The sequence below is a fragment of the Lagopus leucura genome, unplaced genomic scaffold (genome assembly GCF_019238085.1).
Source record: "Lagopus leucura isolate 7727_CA_CO unplaced genomic scaffold, USGS_WTPT01 Super-Scaffold_100002, whole genome shotgun sequence".
Taxonomy (NCBI): Eukaryota; Metazoa; Chordata; class Aves; order Galliformes; family Phasianidae; genus Lagopus; species Lagopus leucura.
In genome coordinates, this window is record NW_024962263.1 from 87,365,180 (window position 1) to 87,386,554 (window position 21,375).

At 38.1% G+C, this 21,375-nt stretch overlaps 1 protein-coding gene across 11 annotated transcripts in view; it reads right to left on the minus strand.

The window, feature by feature from the left end:
- PTK2 (protein tyrosine kinase 2) overlaps positions 1-21,375 on the minus strand; it is a 193,617-nt gene that overhangs the window by 65,746 nt on the left and 106,496 nt on the right. For all 11 annotated transcript variants that reach the window (XM_042868922.1, XM_042868920.1, XM_042868921.1 and 8 more), the window contains 7 exons: positions 20,164-20,243; positions 18,580-18,642; positions 14,389-14,443; positions 10,235-10,375; positions 9,438-9,515; positions 8,382-8,489; positions 5,748-5,865 (listed from right to left, as the gene is read on the minus strand). In XM_042868922.1, coding sequence (XP_042724856.1) covers positions 5,748-5,865; positions 8,382-8,489; positions 9,438-9,515; positions 10,235-10,375; positions 14,389-14,443; positions 18,580-18,642; positions 20,164-20,243 — 643 coding nt within the window. The remainder of the gene's footprint in view (positions 1-5,747; positions 5,866-8,381; positions 8,490-9,437; positions 9,516-10,234; positions 10,376-14,388; positions 14,444-18,579; positions 18,643-20,163; positions 20,244-21,375) is intronic.

Here is a 21,375-nt window from a genome sequence, read left to right on the forward strand (position 1 = left end):
TTTGGAGATGGCACAGTAGCTTTCACAGAATCACAGAATCACAGAATTCTTTCCAAAGCATATGAGCAAGCACCTTGGAATTGGAGGGTGGAAGAAAGACAGCCAGTTCATCCAAGAAGCATGAGGCAGAACCGGACATAAAGGTATTGTAAAACGTTAGAGGAAATAACTTCCAGTTGCAAAGAAAGAAAATACAAAGATCCAGAAAGGTACTGCGGAGTGACAAGTACAAGAATGGAAGCCTGGATGGCATCAAAAGGATTGGAGATCAAGGGTTATCCAAAAAACAGAGACCAGAATGGGCACAAGAGGAACTCACACTGGATGAAAATAAGACAAAAGACATCAAGCTTGGAGAAACAGGCATAGAAACTGGTCCTGCCCAGCACCGTGCTGTCCTCCCTAGGATTGGGAATAAGACTCAGAAGCTTAAGTCCATCTGGTATCTCCTGATGCTTCCATCAGCTGTCGGTCTGTGAAAGTGTCCTGTATTGCAGCCTCCATAACTTGACAGTTATGATGCTGCTGGTTACTCCAACACCTCTCCCACATTTGGCAAGGAATGTAATGGTGAATCAGGTGTTACTGATGTAACAGACGTGCAGTACATTGCTTTTAAAGGTTTAGGAAATGACACATACATACAGAACTCCATTTTAACTCAAGATAACTGGAGTACAATTAATGAACTGCTATTTAAACTAACTAACCTTGATACTGAAAAGGCAATTCAATTGCATATTAATTACAATATTCAAAATTGTCTTCTAAAGATGGAATTTTTAATTTCCTCTTTTGTGTGTGTGTGGAACATGTAAGTATCATATTTCAGGACTTGAGAAACAATTCTGTAACACAGCAGGACCTGAGTGCTTTGTTCAAAGATTTCAACTGCAGATAAGCTTGTTTCTCTCTCCTGCAAACAGACTCCAAACCCTCTAAAAAGAGAGAAACACAATACAGGTGGCAACTGGCAGTGTAAAGTAAAGTCACTTGCTACATATCAAAAAAGTTCTAAAGAGAAATAAATACAAAATCTAACTTCCCAGGGCAATATTAAGTTTCCTTAAACTCATCTCCCACTCTGCTTCTGCAACTCCCAACTTCACTTACAGAACAGCATCTCACTGGTGTGCAAAAAATAAAGCAAGGATCATATCGTAACATCTCTCAACAGAATCCTGATTCTACTTGTCAAGAAACCCATTTACGGATTTTATGAGATAAGGAGAATGTGAAGAGAAGGAGAGGTGGAATTACATAGCTAACAAGTAATAACATGGAGGGATACGGATTGATCTGAGATTAAACAAGCATTTCATAAGACTCTGGAGTTTGTGATCTGATTAGCATTCTGTTAGTACATTTATGTTTTCATGATTGTTTGCTTTAAGAAAGCTGTTCTATTTTCAACTTCAGCCACAGAAAGCAGGGACATTAAAAAGCAGAGCATAGCAGACAACCGTAAGAATCAACAGCTCTAAAATGGGCAAGACATAAACGGCAGACTAACTGCTCTGAACACAAAAGTCTAATTCTGATGATGCTGGAATGAAGAACAGTGATGGAACTGGAGAAAGGCAGTGTGCAGGAAATGCCACCTGGTGCAGCACTGCATTCAGCTCTGAAGCCCCCAGTGTGACACTGACTTGCTGGAGCAGACAGATCTAGCGGATGGCCATGAGGATGATCAGAGAGATGGAGCACATTTCCTATGGAGACAGGCTGAGTGAGTTGGAGTTGCTCAGCTGGAAAAGAGGAGGCTCCAGGAAGACTTTATAGTGGTCCTCCAGTATCTAAACTGAGTCTACAGGAAAGGTGAAGAGGGACTCTTTCTCAGAGTGTAGTGATAAGAACAGAGGTAACAGGCAAATAAAAGAAGGAAGATTTAGACGAGATATAAAGAAGAAGTTATTTTCTGTGAGAATGGTGAGGAACTGGAACAGGTTGCTCAGAGAAGCTATGGATCCACAGAAGAGTTGAAGATCAGGTTGGATGGACACTTGGCCAAAAGGAACTAGAGAGAGGTGTCTGTGCCCATGGCAGGGGGATGGAACTAGATGATCTTTAACATCCCTTCCGATCCAAAGCATTATCTAATTCTATGAGAGTGAAAAAAAGATTTGTCCAGTGCCATAAAGGTGTAAGCAACTGTAGATAGCTATGAGATGGTGCAAGAAAATGATAAGGATGGAGAGAGGAAAGTAGAGACTCTAGGACAAGTTAAATGAATGCTCATTTCCAGATTGGTTAAAAAAAAAGAGGCTGCATGCATGGCTTCTAAGCCCCCACTATTTCTGATCATTTTTCCGGGGCTGCAGAAAGCATGACTCATTTTATTCTCATTAGCAATAGAGCAATGCTCTGAATAGATCTGGCCCTTTACCCTTTTGATTGATATGGGAGCAGAGGTAGACAACATGAAAGCCCTGGGGAGAAGGAAGGAGAATGTAGAGCTGCTCAAGAGCAACAACTGGTATATGCAGGACATAACACTGACCAGCCACAATGGACAACACCCCTGTGGCTGCCAGAGATGAGCCCCAAGTAGACAGTCAGACACTGACAGGGAGAATGGGAAAAATAAGCATATCAGAGAATCATTTCGGTTGGAAAAGACCTTCAAGATCAAGATCATCCACACATCTCTTACATACCCTCAAGGATTGAGATTCCACTACTTCCCCGGGAAGCCTGTTCCACTGCCTAACCACTCATGAAGAAATTTTTACTGATGTCCAAACTAAACCTTACTGGTGCAACTTCGGGCAGCTTCCTTGTGTCTCACTGCTTACCATTTGGGAAAAGAGCAGAATCTCCTCACCATAACCTCCATTCAGTAGTTACAGAGCACGATGGGCTCTCCCTTCAGCCTCCCCTACTCCAGACTAAACAGCCCCACTTTCCTCAGCAGCTCCTCATATGTCTTGTTCTCCAGCCCCTTCACCAGCTTCACTGCTCTTCTCTGCACACCCTCAAGCACCTCCTCACCTCAATGATCTTCTGGTAGTGAGGGGCCCAAACTGAACAGGATCTTTGAAGTAAGGCCTCCTTGTGCCATTGCCATGCTTAAACATTACTAAGTGATCTCGCCAGAGTAAGAGAAATTGGATTACTAGCAGATAGCAGGACAGATTACATCACAAAAACACAGGTTTCTTACAGCAAGCAAGGAAGGTAATTTATGAAGAAACTTGCCATGAACATACCTATTTAGAATAAAGATAGAATGGGAAAGCTCATGGAGGGGAAAAAACCCATCTGTAGGATCCAGAGTTGTTATATTATCTGTTTCTGATGTTTCAAAGCTTACTGTGAGAAGGATTTGGGAACACATCATTGTGGGGATGGCTCTCCTACAACATTATTTAGTGAGCTAAGTACTGTTATGGTATTTGACAAGAAGAAACCTCAGAAAAAAATATAGTTTTTTAACTGGAAGGATTCTGTTAACATCTGCATAAGGAGGAATGTTCCAAAGCGCTATATAACATTCTTTTAAATGAATTATTGTTTGCTTTCTGTTAATATATACACTAATACAGATACCATACAAACAAGTAAACCTGCTGCATTACATGCATGGATTTATTTTGCAGTAGTGCTCACAGGCAAACCACAGTGCACAGCACAGATGAACCCAGCACAGTATGACAGAAAAAATATCAAAGATCTTGCCTTGGAAAGTGCTCAGGGAGTCTAGAAGACATAACAACTGATGATAAGCAAGTCAGATCAGAGGAATTAAGGAATTAGAAAGAGGTGAAAATAAAGCACATCAGTTTTTACTGAGACTTGAAGCAACAGTAAGGAAGGACCCATTAGCCCTGTTTGTCTTACATGGAGCTGTATGCACCATGGAACACGTTATGTTAGCAAGGACACGATAAATCTTGCAGAGATTTTGGTTGGGAGCTTTTCCCTTGATAGTGTAAGAATGGCATAGAGCAAAATAGGGTAGGGTTTGGCAGAGAAATGGCAAGAGACATGACTGGGGCACAATCAGTGCCACAATGAACAGCAATGGAAGATCGTGAATTGGATAAATGGAGCTAAGACTTCACAAAGACCTGAACTGCCTGTGGAAGTCAGTAGGCAGCAGTATGCTTTTGAATTAAGAGCATTTACGTGTAGATAAGAAATGGAAGCCACTCCAGTTGCAAAGAAACAAGTTGATAACTGCACTGACAGCAGAAATTAAATGGAGCAAACTTCTGAAATATTACCAATGCTAAAATGGCAAGAATGGACATTGTCTACTGGACAATGCTGACAAACCAGCAGTCCATTGGTGGTACTGAAAGGAAAGTTTTGGGGAGCGAATAATGAAGATTGTAAGAAATCCCAAATCACAATTTTTTCAGAAAAGGTAAGAAATTGTGAATATTTTTCAGATAAAAACAGGCATAAAAGATTATTTTTCAGAGGTATAAAATAAACAAGAGAAGCAACGCCAACTTTACTGTTGGATGAAATATAAACTACCATTATTACTGATGCTAGCTTATCCTTTTGGTGTTCAGTTTTGGTGCCAATGGTTCATCATCACTGAATTGCATGCCGTGTTGGCTAGAAGAGTGGAATCTGTGTTGAAAGGAGCATCTTCCTTTGTATGGGGACGAAGTCGCACGACTAATGCAAATTCCAACAAAGCTGTGCGTGGGAGTACCACTCATTTGCACACTTTAAGAATGAAGAGAAACAAATACCCGAATTTAATAACTTGAACAATCTTGAAGTGTTATCAAAATGTCCAACACCCTAAAATCACGTTTCTTCATTGCTGAACTATCAAGTTTTTGCAGGGTTTTTTGCTGCTTTCTTTTTCCTTTGCTTTTTGCTTTGTTTTGACAGCAGATGATTACACAGAAGTTCAGAGCCGTACACAGGCAGGATGCTAAACAAAGAACTACAAAAGACATGAACTATGTCAGTAACACTACCCCATCTGAACTACAGAGAATAAACTACCAGTGGTACAAGAAAGCAAAAATGTGGCTATCAAAAAAAAACTTATGTTCAGATTGCAGAGCTTCTGGAATGGCTTTGTCTATATTCTTGTAAGAGAAATAGGGAAGGAGGAAATAGTTTATTGTTTTAGAAATCAGAAATGCTGGATGAATTTCCGTAATCAAGGGTAAGTACAAAAGGACAGAAGTTTCTATTTTAAGGGGCTTTGACTGAATAGATTTCAAAAATTAAAACTACTTGAAACTAGAAAAAAAATCTTCTGAAATTTAATTTAATTATCTCTTTACATCTAGCTGTAGCTGCACCCTTATCCCAGTGCTTCCATCTTGTAGTTTGCTATAAAAATAACTACCCATCAACACATAAAATCCATACGTTGCTTTAGCTCTGTTTCATGAGATAGGCTCACAAAACTTCTCTTAAAGTTTAAATAATAAAAGAGAGATTTTGATACCTGGGAATAGAAAATTGATCTTCACAAATCACAACTAATTCTACCTGAATGATGCATTTTAACGAACATCTCCTGAATTTCTGCTTGAATACTGGTGTATCATTTCAAGATAACAGATCCTTGTTAAGAGTGACTTTAATTTGCAGTGGAGAGATACTGACAGTCAGTGCTTTCCTAGGCAAAAATACCTCAAGTTTCCTTCTAGCAAGAAAACATTTTCCAAACGACGATTTTGAAGCTACCTTGTGTCTTCTGTTCAAGTGCAAGATAATCTATCAGCAGAACAGAGCACAGCCAGTACCAGAATGGAACACCTCCTTACCTTTCTGTGGCCTGATGATAAAAGATTGTGTGGCTCCATTCACCAGTCGGCAATATCCGTCTATCAAGTCAGCCATATTCTCTGCAATGGTTAAGGATGGTGCTGTCACTGTCAGAGGCTGAAGAAAGAAAAAAACAAGGCACCAAACAAAGAGGTATTATTGTAGCTGCAAACACTGAGTAGAACAGCTGTGTCATTGCATCAGAACTTTACATACACTTGGCAAAGAGTAAACAGAAAAATGTGAATAAGCAAAGAACTATCAGATTCTTGCTTTACTTAATACATAGCACAGCTTAAAAACCCTCCATCCAAATGTAAGATTGATATGGGTCGAGTCAGTGGCTTGCTGGGCAAACTTTCAGTCAATCACTGATCACTACCATTAAGGCCACTACTGGATACTACTGGATACACTACAACTACTGGATACACTACCACTACTTTAAGACTCTAATCATAACAACTACGTAGAAGCTGTTTATTCTGTAGAATAACATACATTAGGTCATAGCTGTATGCATTTTGTATGTTGGCTAAACACAGTCCTGTGAACATCAAAAAACATACAGCCTTGCCTTCCATTTTGATTAAGAAATTTGAGACCAGGTTTCAAGATTGCCCCCAAAATCATCAATTTATGTATGTGACTCCATTTGTAGTCAATATAAATATATGACCTGCAAATTTTCAAATACAACATATCGATACCCAACACAGAAGTGATCATGCCCCTTCATCAGACTTTCCTAGGCTCTACCTCACTAGAGAAAAATATCCTTTCCTTCACAACCACATCTTATGTGGTTGACTAAAAGTCATCACTTTTTGGCAGTGTTCACAAATTTTGAACAACTGTCAAGGATAAAGTATAGCAAGATTAAATATCATCAAAAATCTCTGATGAGCCCCTTGAGACCTCACTCAGAACTGCAACCACTTCCATCAACCTGATTGAATAATCAGACTGATGTATAATTTCACAAAAACAAGGCCAAATATCCCACTGGTTTTGTTTTTTATCTTTTTTTCTAAACATTTAAATAAGAATATTAAAATTCAAAGTGTTTTGCTACTTACATATTAACTATATTGCGTATTTTACAAGGGCTGCTCTGAAAGTAATGCCTCTTGTTTTATGATGTTGGGCAATGATGTCATATGCAGATGTTGGGTAGTGCAGCAGAGCTGCAATCTTCCCACCAGTATTCCGTTACATTTTGCTGCCATGTGACAGATGGCAGCAAAGGGGCAGTCTGACTAAATAGCATCTGACATGGAACTGTGTATGAAGAAAAGGTGTGCCACTGAATTCCTCCACACAGAAAAAAAGGCACCCACTGACATTCATTGATGCTCATGAACGTTTATGTTGACCAAACAGTGGCTGTGAGTACAGTGAGGCACTGGGTGCTGTGTTGCAGCAGTGGTGACAGACTTCGGTACATCTCCACTGGTGCACATTTTTACGAGCACAGCATGCTCCTGTTCACTGCTGGTGAAGATGCACAGCTAACAGTCATGACTGTAAGGAAAAGTAGTATTTTGCAGCTGAGAATCTGCTACAACAAATCACAGAATCACAGGATCACCAAGGTTGGAAAAGACCTACAAGATCATCCAGTCCAACTATCCACCTATCATCAACAGTTCTCACTAAACCATATCCCTCAACACAACATCCAAACGCTTCTTAAACACCTCCAGGGTCAGTGACTCCAAACTTCCCTGAGCAGCCAGGGATACAAATAGTGTCACTGTACTCTTTGCATCAGTTGTAGTTCCTATGCAAACAAATAGGTGGCGTTACTTTCCGAGCAACCTACCCATATGTGGCCCAAAACAATTCCTCTTCACTCAAAGTGGCCTGGCAAGTCAAAAGGTTGGACACCCATGTCTAAGGTGGTATCTTCTTTCCTATCCTTTTGCAACAATTTGTTCTTTATTTTAAAAAGTAACCCCAACTTCAAAATAAACTGAAATTAAGAAGGGACAGAAAAGGAGTGGAAGAGGTTTTGCACACAGGCAAACTACCAACTTTAATAACACTGATATTGGAATCATATATGGTTTGGGTTGCAATGGACCTTTAAGATCAACCAGTTCCAACCCCCCTGCTATAAGACACCTCCTTCTAGACCAAGTTGCTCAAAGCCCCATTCAGTTGGCCTCGACTGCTTCCACGGAGGGGGCTTTCACAACCTCACTGGGCAACCTGTTCCAGTGTCTCACTGCTCTCACAGTAAAGAATTTCTTCCTGTTACCTAGTCCAAATCTACCCTCTTCCAGTTTAAAACCTTTTTTGTCACTACATGTCCCTCCAAAAAGCAAAGATTCATCCTTTGCACAGATTTGCAAACAGTGGATGAAAACTTCAACAGTAGATGAAATCTTTGTATGCACGTGTAGTTCAGCTGTCCTCAGCTTAAACTTGCGTATGAAAACATGAAGCATACTACTGGGACAATATATTTGTCAATTAGGCCGACAGAAGAAAAATTCAGAATATTAAAGCCAGAACATGAGCGAGGACAACATACCAAGAGAGTACTGTAAATTAGAAGAATAAAAATTCCTTTTTTACTTAAGGAATGTAAAAGAAATCTAGTTTATTATAGTTGCCAACTATCATACCTCAGGTGCACCAGCTATCTTCAGTTGCAACATCCCTTTTCTGTCCTTGTCTTCACTGTTTGAATACTGAATAGTTTGTACTTGATTAAAATCTGCCAGGTGAGTTGGCTGCAGGAAGACAACAGAAAAAATGTCAAAATCAAAGCAAAATAGTTTGGATTTACTCCTGAAACACATATTTGTTTGTTTGTTTTTTTATTTCTGAATTACACTTTTGGAAGTCTGTTTTTCTTTCCACAATCACTGGGCTTTTCAATTTTGTTATTTTGCATTTACAAACTCGCATATGAAACCAAGCACCAAAGCTTCCTACAGAGGTCACTGTTGAGTAACTCTATGCACACGCTGAAGAACATCAGAAACAAATTTTTGGAGGTCAAAATCAAAAATTTAAGATACCCACACGGTATCTGCACTCAGAGCATGGATTCATATCATCAGACTGCTGTAAGAGACACATTTTTAGCTGGTTACATAATTCAGCTCTCTAAATAGTTCCACTACCTTTGAACACTTCTCTTAACAGAAGTTGGACATACACTCAACTTGCATCTTGACTGTCAAGGTCCCAAACACTTTCCTGAGGCAACTTACACCATAAATACTGTAAAATGGTCAACATCATGCAATAAAAAAGCTGTTAAGAGCACAAATTAAAACAAACCAACAATGTCAGCACAAACACTACATACCAACTAACCAAGGTTTTTATTTGCACATTCTCCCTAGGAAAGGGGGGGATAATTTAAAATAATCTGCACTTTTCTTGTTCAAGTCACCACTAACACTTCAAATTCTAAGAGACCACTTCAGTGGGTACAAAGGATAAAAAAATGGAGTGGCTAAGGCTGACCCCATCTCTCTACTTAATAGTGTTTTCTCCACCCCAAATCATGAGTTAGTATCTGAAGAACAGCACTATGTGTTGAATTTCCCAGCTCTTCTGAGTTTGACTTGAACATCAGATTTGTCATTCCTCTTTGTGTGATGTTCAACTCACAACAAGTCACAGCTGTTAAGTCAGTAAGAGAGCGAAGAGAACAGAAACAGACTTACATTTGCACCCTTGTCTGTAAGGTAGCTGATTCCTTCCTCTGGGCCAATTGCCAGCTCCACTGAAATAATCCAGCTTGACTTCAAATTGATGGAGAAAGATAAGGCAAATTTCAGCATGTTTAAAGGAACACTATCCCCCAGTGTTATCAATGTAGTTTTCAGTAATTCATCTCTAAAAACTTCTACACTCCTCAAACATTGCAAGATAGTAAAATAAAATAGTTCTTCAAGTAGCAAAACTTCTGTTGACAGGCTTCCTGGGGATCTGTTTCAATCAGTACAAGTTCCCATGTGTTCTATTTTATGTCTGTTTGAAAACTATATACTTCTTTTATTTCCTCTTCTTTCCTCACGGTCACTGATGTTCACGTTCTAATTTCTATTCAAGTATCTCTTTCTATCTAAATATCTACTTTCACAAAAGTTGGAAACTTAAGGCCTTTTTCGAACTTTACTTGAAAGTGGTAGAGATGGATGGGCATTAGAGAAAAATTTACAAACGTAAGAGGCTAAGAAGTCTCACCTCCTCAGGAAACGAAGGAAATAATTGCTCAGTTATCTATCACAAATGAAAAACCAACAATTTTTATCAGACTAATAAATGCTGCTTTTTAACAGTGAACTGAGAAAATCACAGAATCAACAAATATGTCATATATTTACATTTTTAATATTTATCTACTCTATTCTCTACATCATCTGGTAAACTAAACAAGCAATTAACTGTAGAATTAAGAAAACCAATGTAACTTTGAACTACCACAGTATCCTGGTGACTGCAGCGTTCCTTTACTTACACCAAGAGCACACTTGAAGCATTCCTTGTCAAATCTGTACACTGGAGAGAGGATCTCAAAGAATTTCAAAATACTTTCTTCTCTGTTGAGGTTGGCAAACTGTCGAAATGTTTGTTGGATTAATTTTCGTAGTGTTTTGGCCTGTGTATGAAAATGTTTAAAAGTCAATTACGTTACACTTGATCACTGGCGGTGCATTTAAAGAGTTTCAGTTTTGACTAAACTTATAAGACAACACACTAACCTCTGCAGGAACTATTTTTTTCTATCTTCTGTACTTCTCTCAACAACTTAACTGTCTACCATTAGAAAAACACTGCCATCAGGACTGCATCTTCCTACTATGTCTTAAATTTCTATGCCGATTCTCCTGTTTTGCAATCACAGAATGGCTTGGGTTGGAAGGGACCTCATAGATCATTTAGTTCCAACACCTCTTGGGGTTGGCAACCACTAAATAAGGCACTAAATCAGGCTGTCCAGGGCCCCATCCGACCAGTCATAACTGAGCTGTAGCTTTATCTTCAACTCTGTATACAAGCATCTCAGACTATCCATAACATACTGATTCTTAACGCATGGTAAGATCGTAGAATTGGAGAATAGCTTGGGTTGAAGAGGACCACAATGATCACCTAGTTTCAACTATGTGCAGGGTCACCAACCACCAGACCAAGCTGCACAGAGCCACATCCAGCCTGCACGCACCATAAGTTTAAGATTTACAAGAAAGCAAATTGAAAATTTATGTAAAAGTTAAATTAAATATTCTAAATGAAATGTAAAAATCAAAACTAAGACTTACGAAAAGCCAAATATTTGCCTGAGGAAAACTGCCACTGACTTCACAATAAATGCAGAATATGAAATGCAATCTCTTTAACGTGCCCCAAACAGTGAAAAATCCCAAATAAAAACATCCTGACTCTAGGCACCAGAATTCACCCTGACACTGCCAACAAAAGTCATCTGTTCTAATCACAACAGCATAAGAATGCTGGTTAAGTAGTGTAGAGCAAAGTTACTCCATTTCATCACTGCTCACAGCACATAGTGCCAATATGTCAAAAACAAACGCAACTGTTGGTTTTGGGTTTTTTTTGCTTTGTTTTTTTTTTTTTCCTGGCCAAAGCTTGGACTGTGTCAAAAGTGATTAAATGGATGTTTTAAGAACATTACCTCTGGCAATACATAATTCTAATTCATCTTACAACTTATAAGAATAATGAAAGGTAAAGCCATGTTTATTTTTGCAATATGTCAAGGTTAAGACAGGAATTACCGTTGTTCCTCTACCAAAACATATCTGACTGTCCTATTGTAACAGCATTCAAGCTCTTCATTCTTTCGGTGCCTAAAATGGCTCCAGGCACTACACAAATAAAAACTTCCTTTTGGTGTTAGCACTTCCAGTCAGATTAGGCATTCAGTTTTACAACACTATGAAAGAACATTCAGAACTCTAAATAGCCCATTTTTTTTCAAAACTAGCACTAAGAAAAGAGTGTAATAGAACAATCAAACCTGCATAGTCCCATACAAAACAATGATCAGTTTTGGAATGACACTTACACGGGCTGAGAAAACTCTCAGCTCAACACATAAGCTGTATGTTATAAAATGAACAAAGAAATCTGCTGTTTTGTTGCAGCTTTGAATTAATCTGTCAGTTGAGCAGAACCTTCTACCAGCTACCAGTCAGGACGCCTCACTGCAGCCACAGTTGTCAGCACTCCAGCATAATAAACCCTTATGTGTCTCAATATCCTTTCCAATGTAGTGGAATCACAGAATCGTAGGATGGCTTGGGTTGGAAGGGACCTCAAGGATCATCAAGTTCCAACTCCCCCATCACAGGCAGGGCCACCAACCTCCCCATTTAATACTAGACCAGGCTGCCATCCCCAGAGCCCCATCCAAGCTGGCCTTGAACACCTCCAGGGATGGGGCATCTACAACCTCTCTGGGCAGCCTGTTCCAGCACCTCACCACTCTCGTAACAAAGAACTTCCTCCTGACATCTAATCTAGACCTTCCCTCCTTGAGCTTAAAACCATTCCCAAAAGTGGATGTTATCTACCTTATTCCATTAGAGATTTTTATGAGAAATAACTGCAAATGACTTCAAGAGAAATACATCTAAAATGTATTAAAATATTTCGTATGAACAATTTTTTTTCTCTGCTATTTTTCAAGGCACAGTGTAGAGAAACAGGAAAATAATTTGCAAACTAAAAAGAACCTGGTTAATACCCATTCCCCCTGCCCACTGATGGTTTAAAGTAAGTAGGTATTTTCCTCCATACAGAGGATATATCCACACAGATGCAGCTAGTACGGCACAGAAGTCAGAACTTCCCAGAGGCACTATTTACTACAGTAAACAAAGGAAAGTTTATTATTCCTCTCTAGTGAAGCAATGAAAATGGAAGGCCAGTTGACTCAGTAACTTCCTGTGTGCTTGATTTAGATTGACTTATACTTTCTTGAGCGTGAATAACCAGTGCTATTAGCAGGATATATGCGATACAGGGCTCTGAGCTCCCTCCTTCATTGTGGAGAGAACTCCCTTGGCACCTCGGGGTCAGCACTTGCTTTCTTTCACAACATCATTACACTCTGTGCTCTGGCAATATATCAGTATATCAAATGCCTCCTTTTTAAACTCACGTTTGTCTTCTAATACTTTGCACTGTTAAGCATTTTAAATCTCATTATCACAGCTTTTTGGTCCTCCTCTACATAGGGTGAAACTCTCTGTACAGTTGTCGTCTTCTAAATGTGTAGATCAACCAATTTCATTAACACTGCAAGACACTGCAAGTTGTACCTTGCTATTAGTGAGACGCACTTGTTTTTATATTTAATGGCCATCAGGAGCCCTCCCTTGTCAGCCAGTTCAAAACCACTCCTCTTTTCTTCACAAACTAAAGGACACATTCAATTATTTGAACTAATTCTAACTTATCTTTAATAGGGATATCATTTTCATTAAAAATCAAGACTCATTTTTTCATCCCTCGCTTTTCTCTTCAGATACCCAGCGTTTCTTCACATCTACACAAGTTTCTGCACAGCTTCACCTTATGGCAATTCCTGCTACTTCTTCCAACCATTCATTTCTTAATTTCTGAAGAGCAATTTTCTTTGTCAGTTTTCTGGCTCCCTAATATTATTTTCTGAGGCATTTATTCAGTCATTTATGTCTGGAGCCTTGCACCACAATTTCTCCCTTTAGCAGTTCCAGATAATTTCTTAAATTAAAATGCAGACGGATTACTTAAATCCACTTGACTTCATTAGTTTCTGGTTTTCAGAATTCTTTTGAAACAAAATCCATTCATGACAGACCTTTGCTGTTTATCCTACCATTTAAATAACAATGAATAATCTTCATAAATCTGAAGCTAAATTCTATTTGTAACTCCTCTATAAAACCATCACTACTTACCAAAACGAGCTCTAAAACAACAATTTATGATTTATATTTGCATATATGAACTGCAGATGTATTTTACTGCGATATCCATATCTAGACTACTACAGCTGTAACACCACTTGGAGACTGCTTAACCCTCCCTGTTTCAGGCTACGCCAGGAAAAATTTGCATTTTTTACTCTGGGAACATATGGACTTCAATGAGAGTGAGATCTGACTAATGCTTATAGTCCCAACTAGGATTAACATAAATGGAAATGGCTGGAAATCTTCCTTGAATGAGCTGGCTACAGGCTTGAGCATGAAAGGCAGAATTCGGTTCATCAAGCTGATGCTAAAAGTACGCTTTTTTTTCTTGTATGCCCCCATCCTCCTTCTCCAGAAGCCTCATTCCTCTTTTAAGAAAGAAAAATAAGTTATTTGGTAGCAGATCTGAAGACTTGTTTTAAGCTTTTTGTCTTCAAGGTTAGAGGGGCACTTCACCCACATCAGCTCAGCAAGGACACGTAATCACTGGCTTGGTTCTTCCAGTTGCACGCTTCCACTTGAACTACAGAGATTTATGTCCTACCAATTTGACAGGCAGCTTTGACATTTTTTTCAGCAAGACTACAACTGCACTTACAGCTCTATATTGAAACTGATCATGCAATTTTCAAATTTCTTAAGAATCTGTTTGTTTGCTTTTCATGTAGTTGATTGGAACTATAATTACCTTCACTGAATCTAGCAAACTCTTCGGAAAAAATCGTCTTAAACCGACATCTTTTCTGAAAGAAAAAAAAAAGCACACATTTTTAATAATAATTTTTAAAAACTGCCAGATATTAGAATACTGTTTTTGAGGGTATCTTGCGTTTTTAACTAACATATGCAATATAGTAAATTACTGTCACTGTAAAGGCTTTGACAGTCTCAGAGCACCAAGTGCAGCACCATTAATCTGCTAACCATAGCCACTCTACAGCAAAGAGCAGAATTTCTAGTTTGGACTCAAAAGAATGTCAGATGTCACATCCTGGTGTAGAATGCTGGCTCTGGCACAGTGAAGCTTTGAGAATAGCAACCATTGACTGTACATTTGAATAATTTAAATTATATTGAAAATATTTTCCTACTGCATTCTTACAGGTTGGTCAGCTGAGAAGGGAATGACACAAAAATGGAAAATTTTAACAAACATCTATGTGAATTTAGTAGGAGAAACAATGCAAAGGAGAGGACCTCTCATCATACCAGCTTAGTAGTTTTACCCAAGGTGGCACTGTAATTAAATTTTTAAATTTCTATGTCACTTTTTCCTCATATCAAACATCTGGCATTAGATTTCTCAGCTTTTCATTGCAAATGATCTCACTTCTTGCATTCACAAGTCAGGATCCTAGCTCTTTTCGCAAGCTAGGCTTCTATAAACTAAACTGCATCAAGCTCAATTCTTCAGACTTACAAAGAAGGATTTTCGTGGCTTAGGTGTGCAGCATCTACCTTATGTCTAACATGTATTTGTCTCACTACCAGCCAGGGAAGTTGCCTGGGGAATTACTGCCAAAAGAGAACATTATGCAGACAGGTGTACTGAGTGCTGCAATGAGCAAGGACTGGTTGTATGGACATTTGCAGAATATCTGCACAAGGAAAAAGTGACAGAAAAGATGTACATCTTTGCCTCTCAAAGGTAAAAATGGCAACTTTTTCCCCAAAAAAAAGAAAGGAATAAATTTGATCATGAGCTAACAATATCTTTAAACAAAGACCCTTTGCTGCTTCTCAAATGAGTAAGAATGCTTTCCGTGATACGACACTTTGCAGAAAGAGAATTTTTACGCCTGGCAAAGCAAGAAAAGCTGTTAGCCAGCTTGATACAGCATGTATCTGCTGCTACCTAGCCATGCAAGAGGAAAGCCAAAATTAAAGTTAACATAAAGAACTTGCTCAAAATAATGAAACAGGGTTATTTTTAAAGCTCTCTCAAAACAAACAGTATTCAATTGTACAAAATATACTAAAAACATCCTCAACCAAGAGAACCAGAATGTTCATGTGCAGCAGTGAACGCTGGCATCTGTGCCATGACAGTAAGCTGAAAGACGATAAAACTTTCATAAATGTTAATTCCTTTGATGCATTTCTTCTCAAATGCAAATTACCTGCCGTTTATCATCCCACAGTTAAATAAGTCTAACAGACTATTACCATCTAAATAACATGCAAAGACATTTTGACAAGGAATATATTAGTTTAACATTAAGCATTTTAGAGAGAGATGGTGTTTTCAAAATGAGGCACCCTCCATCACTCTGGTATTACTTATCTCAATGGTGCTGCAGCACACGGCTGCCATTCTGCTGCTGTTGTGGGTAAAGGGAATAGGAGAGTAGTTTTTGTACACATTTGTATGTAATAAACTTGGAGGAAATTCTTATGCAGAGCATAATGAAACACAACACTTAATAAAACTTGTAATAAAGCATTTAGGTTAGGCTGAAAAATTATTTACTGTAGGAGAATTTAACATAAGAACCATATAAATTCCATGCCAAGTCTACACACAGGAGAACAAGTGCTACAAATTCAAACATACAAACTGTTTTTTAAACACACAACCCTACAAACTTTCTCTCACCTCCTCAGCTGCACCACATGGGGATAAACCAGACCAAATCTGTTTTCTAAATGCCATTAAGAGGGGATTATTAGTGAGATCCTGTTCCATACATTTTTTTCAGTTTTGTATTTGGCCATTCTACTTGAGGACTTGATGTAATTTTTTTTCTTCATGTATAAACTTCAATAGGATTAATAAAAGACTAACTACAGATAGATGATACTCCTTGCTATATAACAATAAGCAGATTTAGGCAAGACATATCTTAATCTCTATTTTTCACCTCCAAGTTGAATAAAAAAATATTAGATTAACAGAACAGACTTGAACATGCTCTTCACAAAACTGTGGATGCAGCTGTTTCTTCCTGTAGCTCCCATTTGCGTACTGGTAATTATTTCTGTTCTATGCTAACAGGCTTCATGTTTATCATGAAAAAATTCTTCTTTTATCACATGAAGGCCCAACTGTTAAAGACTAGTTTGATTCTATCTCCCATTTCCCATCCCATCCCCACGGTCTTGCATGAAAAGATCAAAGATGAATATACATCAAATAGACATCTGACAAAGACAGGCAAGGAGCAATCAGATCAAATGTGAAAAAGTGCAATGCAAGAATTGCACTCAGCTGGTTAAGTGCCTCATCAGTGCTACAACCAACAAAAAAGGGAGAGAAACAAAAAGCCTCACTTGAGAAATAAATATTACTAGTGTAAGAAAATCTTTATAGGATAATTAAGGTGATAAGTCCAAACAAGTACTTTTGGCACTTTGCACAGACTCTTACAAGCTTAAAATTATTATCTACAGACACTTTAAGGTTCTTTTATGCTTCATCTCACAGAGATTTGTATGAATCCCATGCAAAACACATTTTACTTCCAAAACTGTTAGACAAAAAAGGAACGAAGTCTGGCAGTGCACAACACAACCTTTACTTTTTCTCCAGCACGACATCAAGCTGTGACATTTTACACATCATGCTTTTGTCTCCGTCTCTCACTGCAATAATTAAGTTTAAATCTGGAAGGAGAGTTACTATTTGAAAACACGTGCATTGCAAGAGACAAGTCACTGTTAACCTGGAAGTGGCCCCACACCGCTGAGCCCTACAGGAGCTCTTAATTGTTATAATCCTTAATTAATACTGTATATCATCTGTTATAAACTTTGTTTCTTTTGTCTCACTGTCTCTGAAGTTCTTAATCTCATTACTAGTGTCTATGGTTCAAGAGCTGCCAATTAACTTAAATATACCTCCCTCAAGTTCTTACTGAAATACACATAAACTGTAACCACAGCAAGTCACAAACTCTTTCTCCCAGGAGGACAACATGCTCAGGACTTGTTCAGGTCACAGTGCTTTCCTGTCTTTTTACACAACCTTTTGGCCTTTACTAACTGTTCACCTTGTTCATTTCTTGGCCCTTCTCATTCTGTTACAGGTCTCTTCACGCAGGACATTTCTGCTGGTAGCTATGGCATAAAACTGAAATCCTTCGAAAAATAACAGCAATCCAAACAAAAGCAGAACTTCTCAGTTCTGCACAGATAGAGGAACAGCGTACAACATTCAGTTATTTTTGTGAATGAATAAATTAGCTTTACCCTTCATTCAGAAGGTTGAAAGTCGGGCTTTTAAACTGGGACACTGTCCCTATCATACTCCATCTGGAAGAGCTGAATTCTAAAGATTAATCCACAGATTCCAGCAACAGTTTACACAGCCTGACATTTCTTAAGGAATTTGGATTTTATTTATTTTTACTTAATCCAATCTACCATAGAACACAATTAACAAAAATGGTTTCAATATACAGACATTTCTCAGCTGTCCAGAAATTTGTGTTGTATTAAAAAAATGAACTTTTAACTGCAAGGTCACAACTCAAATCCACATACTTAGCAAACAAAGAATGACACCACAAGCAGTTTAATTCAAACTTTACCACAGATTAGTCACAACTGAAGAATGCCAACTGTGTACAGAAAAAACATTTAGAAACAATAACACCTTAGAAATAGATTTGATGATCCCATAAACATTAGCAAAGTTGAAAAAATCATCAGCTTCATGATCAAGTTTAAACAACTTCGACTCTACTTCCCTGTAGCAGAGTTGGAAGTGTTCCTACTTGTATATTTTAGTTGGTTTAATCATCCCTATTTAATGCACTTGAAAAGCTCAACAATCTCCATGAAATAAAAAATGACAACAGAAACTTTCTTTTAAGGACCTGAAATTAAAAATTCCTGAATAAGAAACAACTCCAATGACACGCTTGAACATCATACTTACTCTAGCACTTCATAGTTGGATTTCTTTTCTAATGCATTGCCTCTCATCTCTCCGTAGGATCTCCTGAAGTCATGAAAAATATTTGAAAGGCACAATTATTGGATGACCCGGCCTAAAACCAGTCAAACCTTTCGGAGACCAACATTAGAAACCATTTATGGAACGAATTCAAGTATAAATATTCTTATGCTATTAACCTACCTCGAACAGATCTCTATTTCACAAAATAATTTCATGCACTGGAAAATGCATGGGACTATTCCAGTATCAGAAGAACTTCAACCCACTTTAATTGAGCTGCTAGTGAAAGAAGTGATCTAAACTCCTGATCAGCAGCTATCTCATAGCTACCTATTTCAGTAGGTAGCTCTCCTCTGCTCTCCCCGCTCTCCTCTGTAATAGCACTCACGTTTATGCATGTAGTAGGGGGAGCCTGACCCAGTCGCAAATGGTGAGAACCAACAGTTTCAAGCCAGATATTCACAACAGTTGTTCAAAAATATGAAATATCAAGAAGGAGTGGAAGGCTGAGAGCACTGTTTTTACTGACAAAGTGGGCCACTAACACTTGCAGTGTGAAGTCTTAGTAGTCACCTACTCACAATACTTTACCAAGGCAAAAATGGGCTGAAGAACCATGACATGCCACCCTGAGAGCCTCGGAAAGCAAAGTTTGACTGACAAAATAACTGTGGATTATGATCTTCATGGTACGTTTTGAAATCAAGCACTGGTTTTTGCCAGCATTACTATCTGCAGTCACAACAAGCACTTCTGTTTTCTCTGCGCCTACCAGCGAAACTTACAGCAAGGATATCAGGTTTTCCTACAGTGCCCACACAATTGCACAGACCTAAGTTCTATTTTATTTTGGAAAATTACTGTTTAAAGAACACTTTTATTCTGTGCTAACAAGTTCACATTTCCCATTAATTTCTTATCAAGTTTACTACATTGCTAATCTCTCTGGGCAAGACAACAGCATACGAAAAGCAAATGTATCAGGCAGGAAATTCTCCATAAATTAGCAAAGAAAAAACAACAACAAAAAAACAATCGTGCACTTCAGAAGCAGAAATGGGAACTCTCTCAAGGATCTATTAATCTGATAAACTTATCTTTATTTTCCAGCCGTGTGTACAGTTGACGAGAACAGCAAAAATCCCCAAAAGAATCACAAAGATTTAATTATTTGAAACCAGCATATTGAGTGAATGCAGACAGAAAAGGTAGCAGTGCTTATCTTGAGCATTCTTTAGATGCAAGATTTATAGGCACAATTCCAGAACTGTTTGCTAAATAACACCACAGATGAATCATTCTTTTAATGCCCTTCATTGTACCCCACAAATCTTTGGATTATTGAAACGAAGAATACATTCAACAAAAGCAAGTTAATTTTAAATATCAGTAGAAATTGAGTAGAATGCAGCCTGCCCATTTTTTGTTCAAACTACTTTATAGCAAAAAATATGATATTGAGGTGTATTGAGTAGAAATCCATGAACCATAACGAGTTACAAAATTAATGTATATATTCTGTCAGAAATATGGTGAATAATAAATAAATAACAGTCAGCTTACCTGATTTCAAGGCAACCTAGTTTCAAAGCAATTTCCTGGTCCACTTGATCTGCTATTTCTAACATATAGTCATTTTTCACCTACAGCAAAAAAAACAGGTATCATTAGTTATTAACAAGAAAAGGACAAAACTAGTGCTGAAGAACTTAACTCTGCAAATTCTTTCACACAACAGCCTTTTTTCCATCAGCAACACTTTGCCACAGTACAACTTTTATAATAGCTTATACCATGCTATGAGAGCATAAGCTAGCTATTGAGATGCTAAAGCCTCAATAAAGAAAGTCCTAAAATATCATTAAAAAAAAAACACAACAGAGAAACCACAGAACAAAGAGCAGATTATAAATTAAGAGATAAATACACTTTATGAAATGCTTTTTGAGTGATTCCAAGCTGTAAGAAAAGCCATTTCAAACTCATTTAGCTATGAAACTCCTACACTAAAAGACAGAAACACAGCAGCAGATTCAGCAGCTGGAAGCCCTCTTCAGTCAGCATCCAGTCAGTAAAGCATTAGCAGGCAAAATAACAAATGGATCAAACCCTACAAAGCAAAGCAATAAATGCATGAGTCCTTCCAGGTTATGAAGTGCAGGAAAATTTTTGTTATGGAAAGACACAGAAGAAGAAATGAGACCAACTGTGTAGCGGTGCAACTTATTACAATAGTTGCACCATCAGAAAAAGCTTCCTTCATATGAGGGACTCATTCAGCAACTCAGCATGCTGACAAAACACTAAGTTTTTAATCCAACTCAACTCCAAAATATATTAATTAGAAGTCAAAGACTTAACTAAGCATCCTTCAGCATCACGTAGTTTGCAATACTAACATATATATGAAAATGAAATTGTTGTTTTGTACTCCCACAAGAGTGATACAGAAGATATGTGGAATTAATGACACTTTTTTCATCATAATGCTTACTATTAAAAGAAAAAACAAAAAGCACAAGAAAACGTAACAAAAAAAATCTCATCCTCACGCATATGATTCCTATTTGAGCTTTTCTACATCTGTATCTTTTTTTTTTTCTTTTCTGTACCTTGCAATTACAAGCAAGGAGAGATGCATCTTTTAGGAAGTTACGATGTTTTGATTCTGTTTTCATTTTAAAGCATGAGGGCTATGAAGATGGTGGAGGGTCTAGAGGGAGCAGTGGGGCAGCACTGAGTTCTGCTCTCTGTGACAGCGACCAGGCCAAAGGG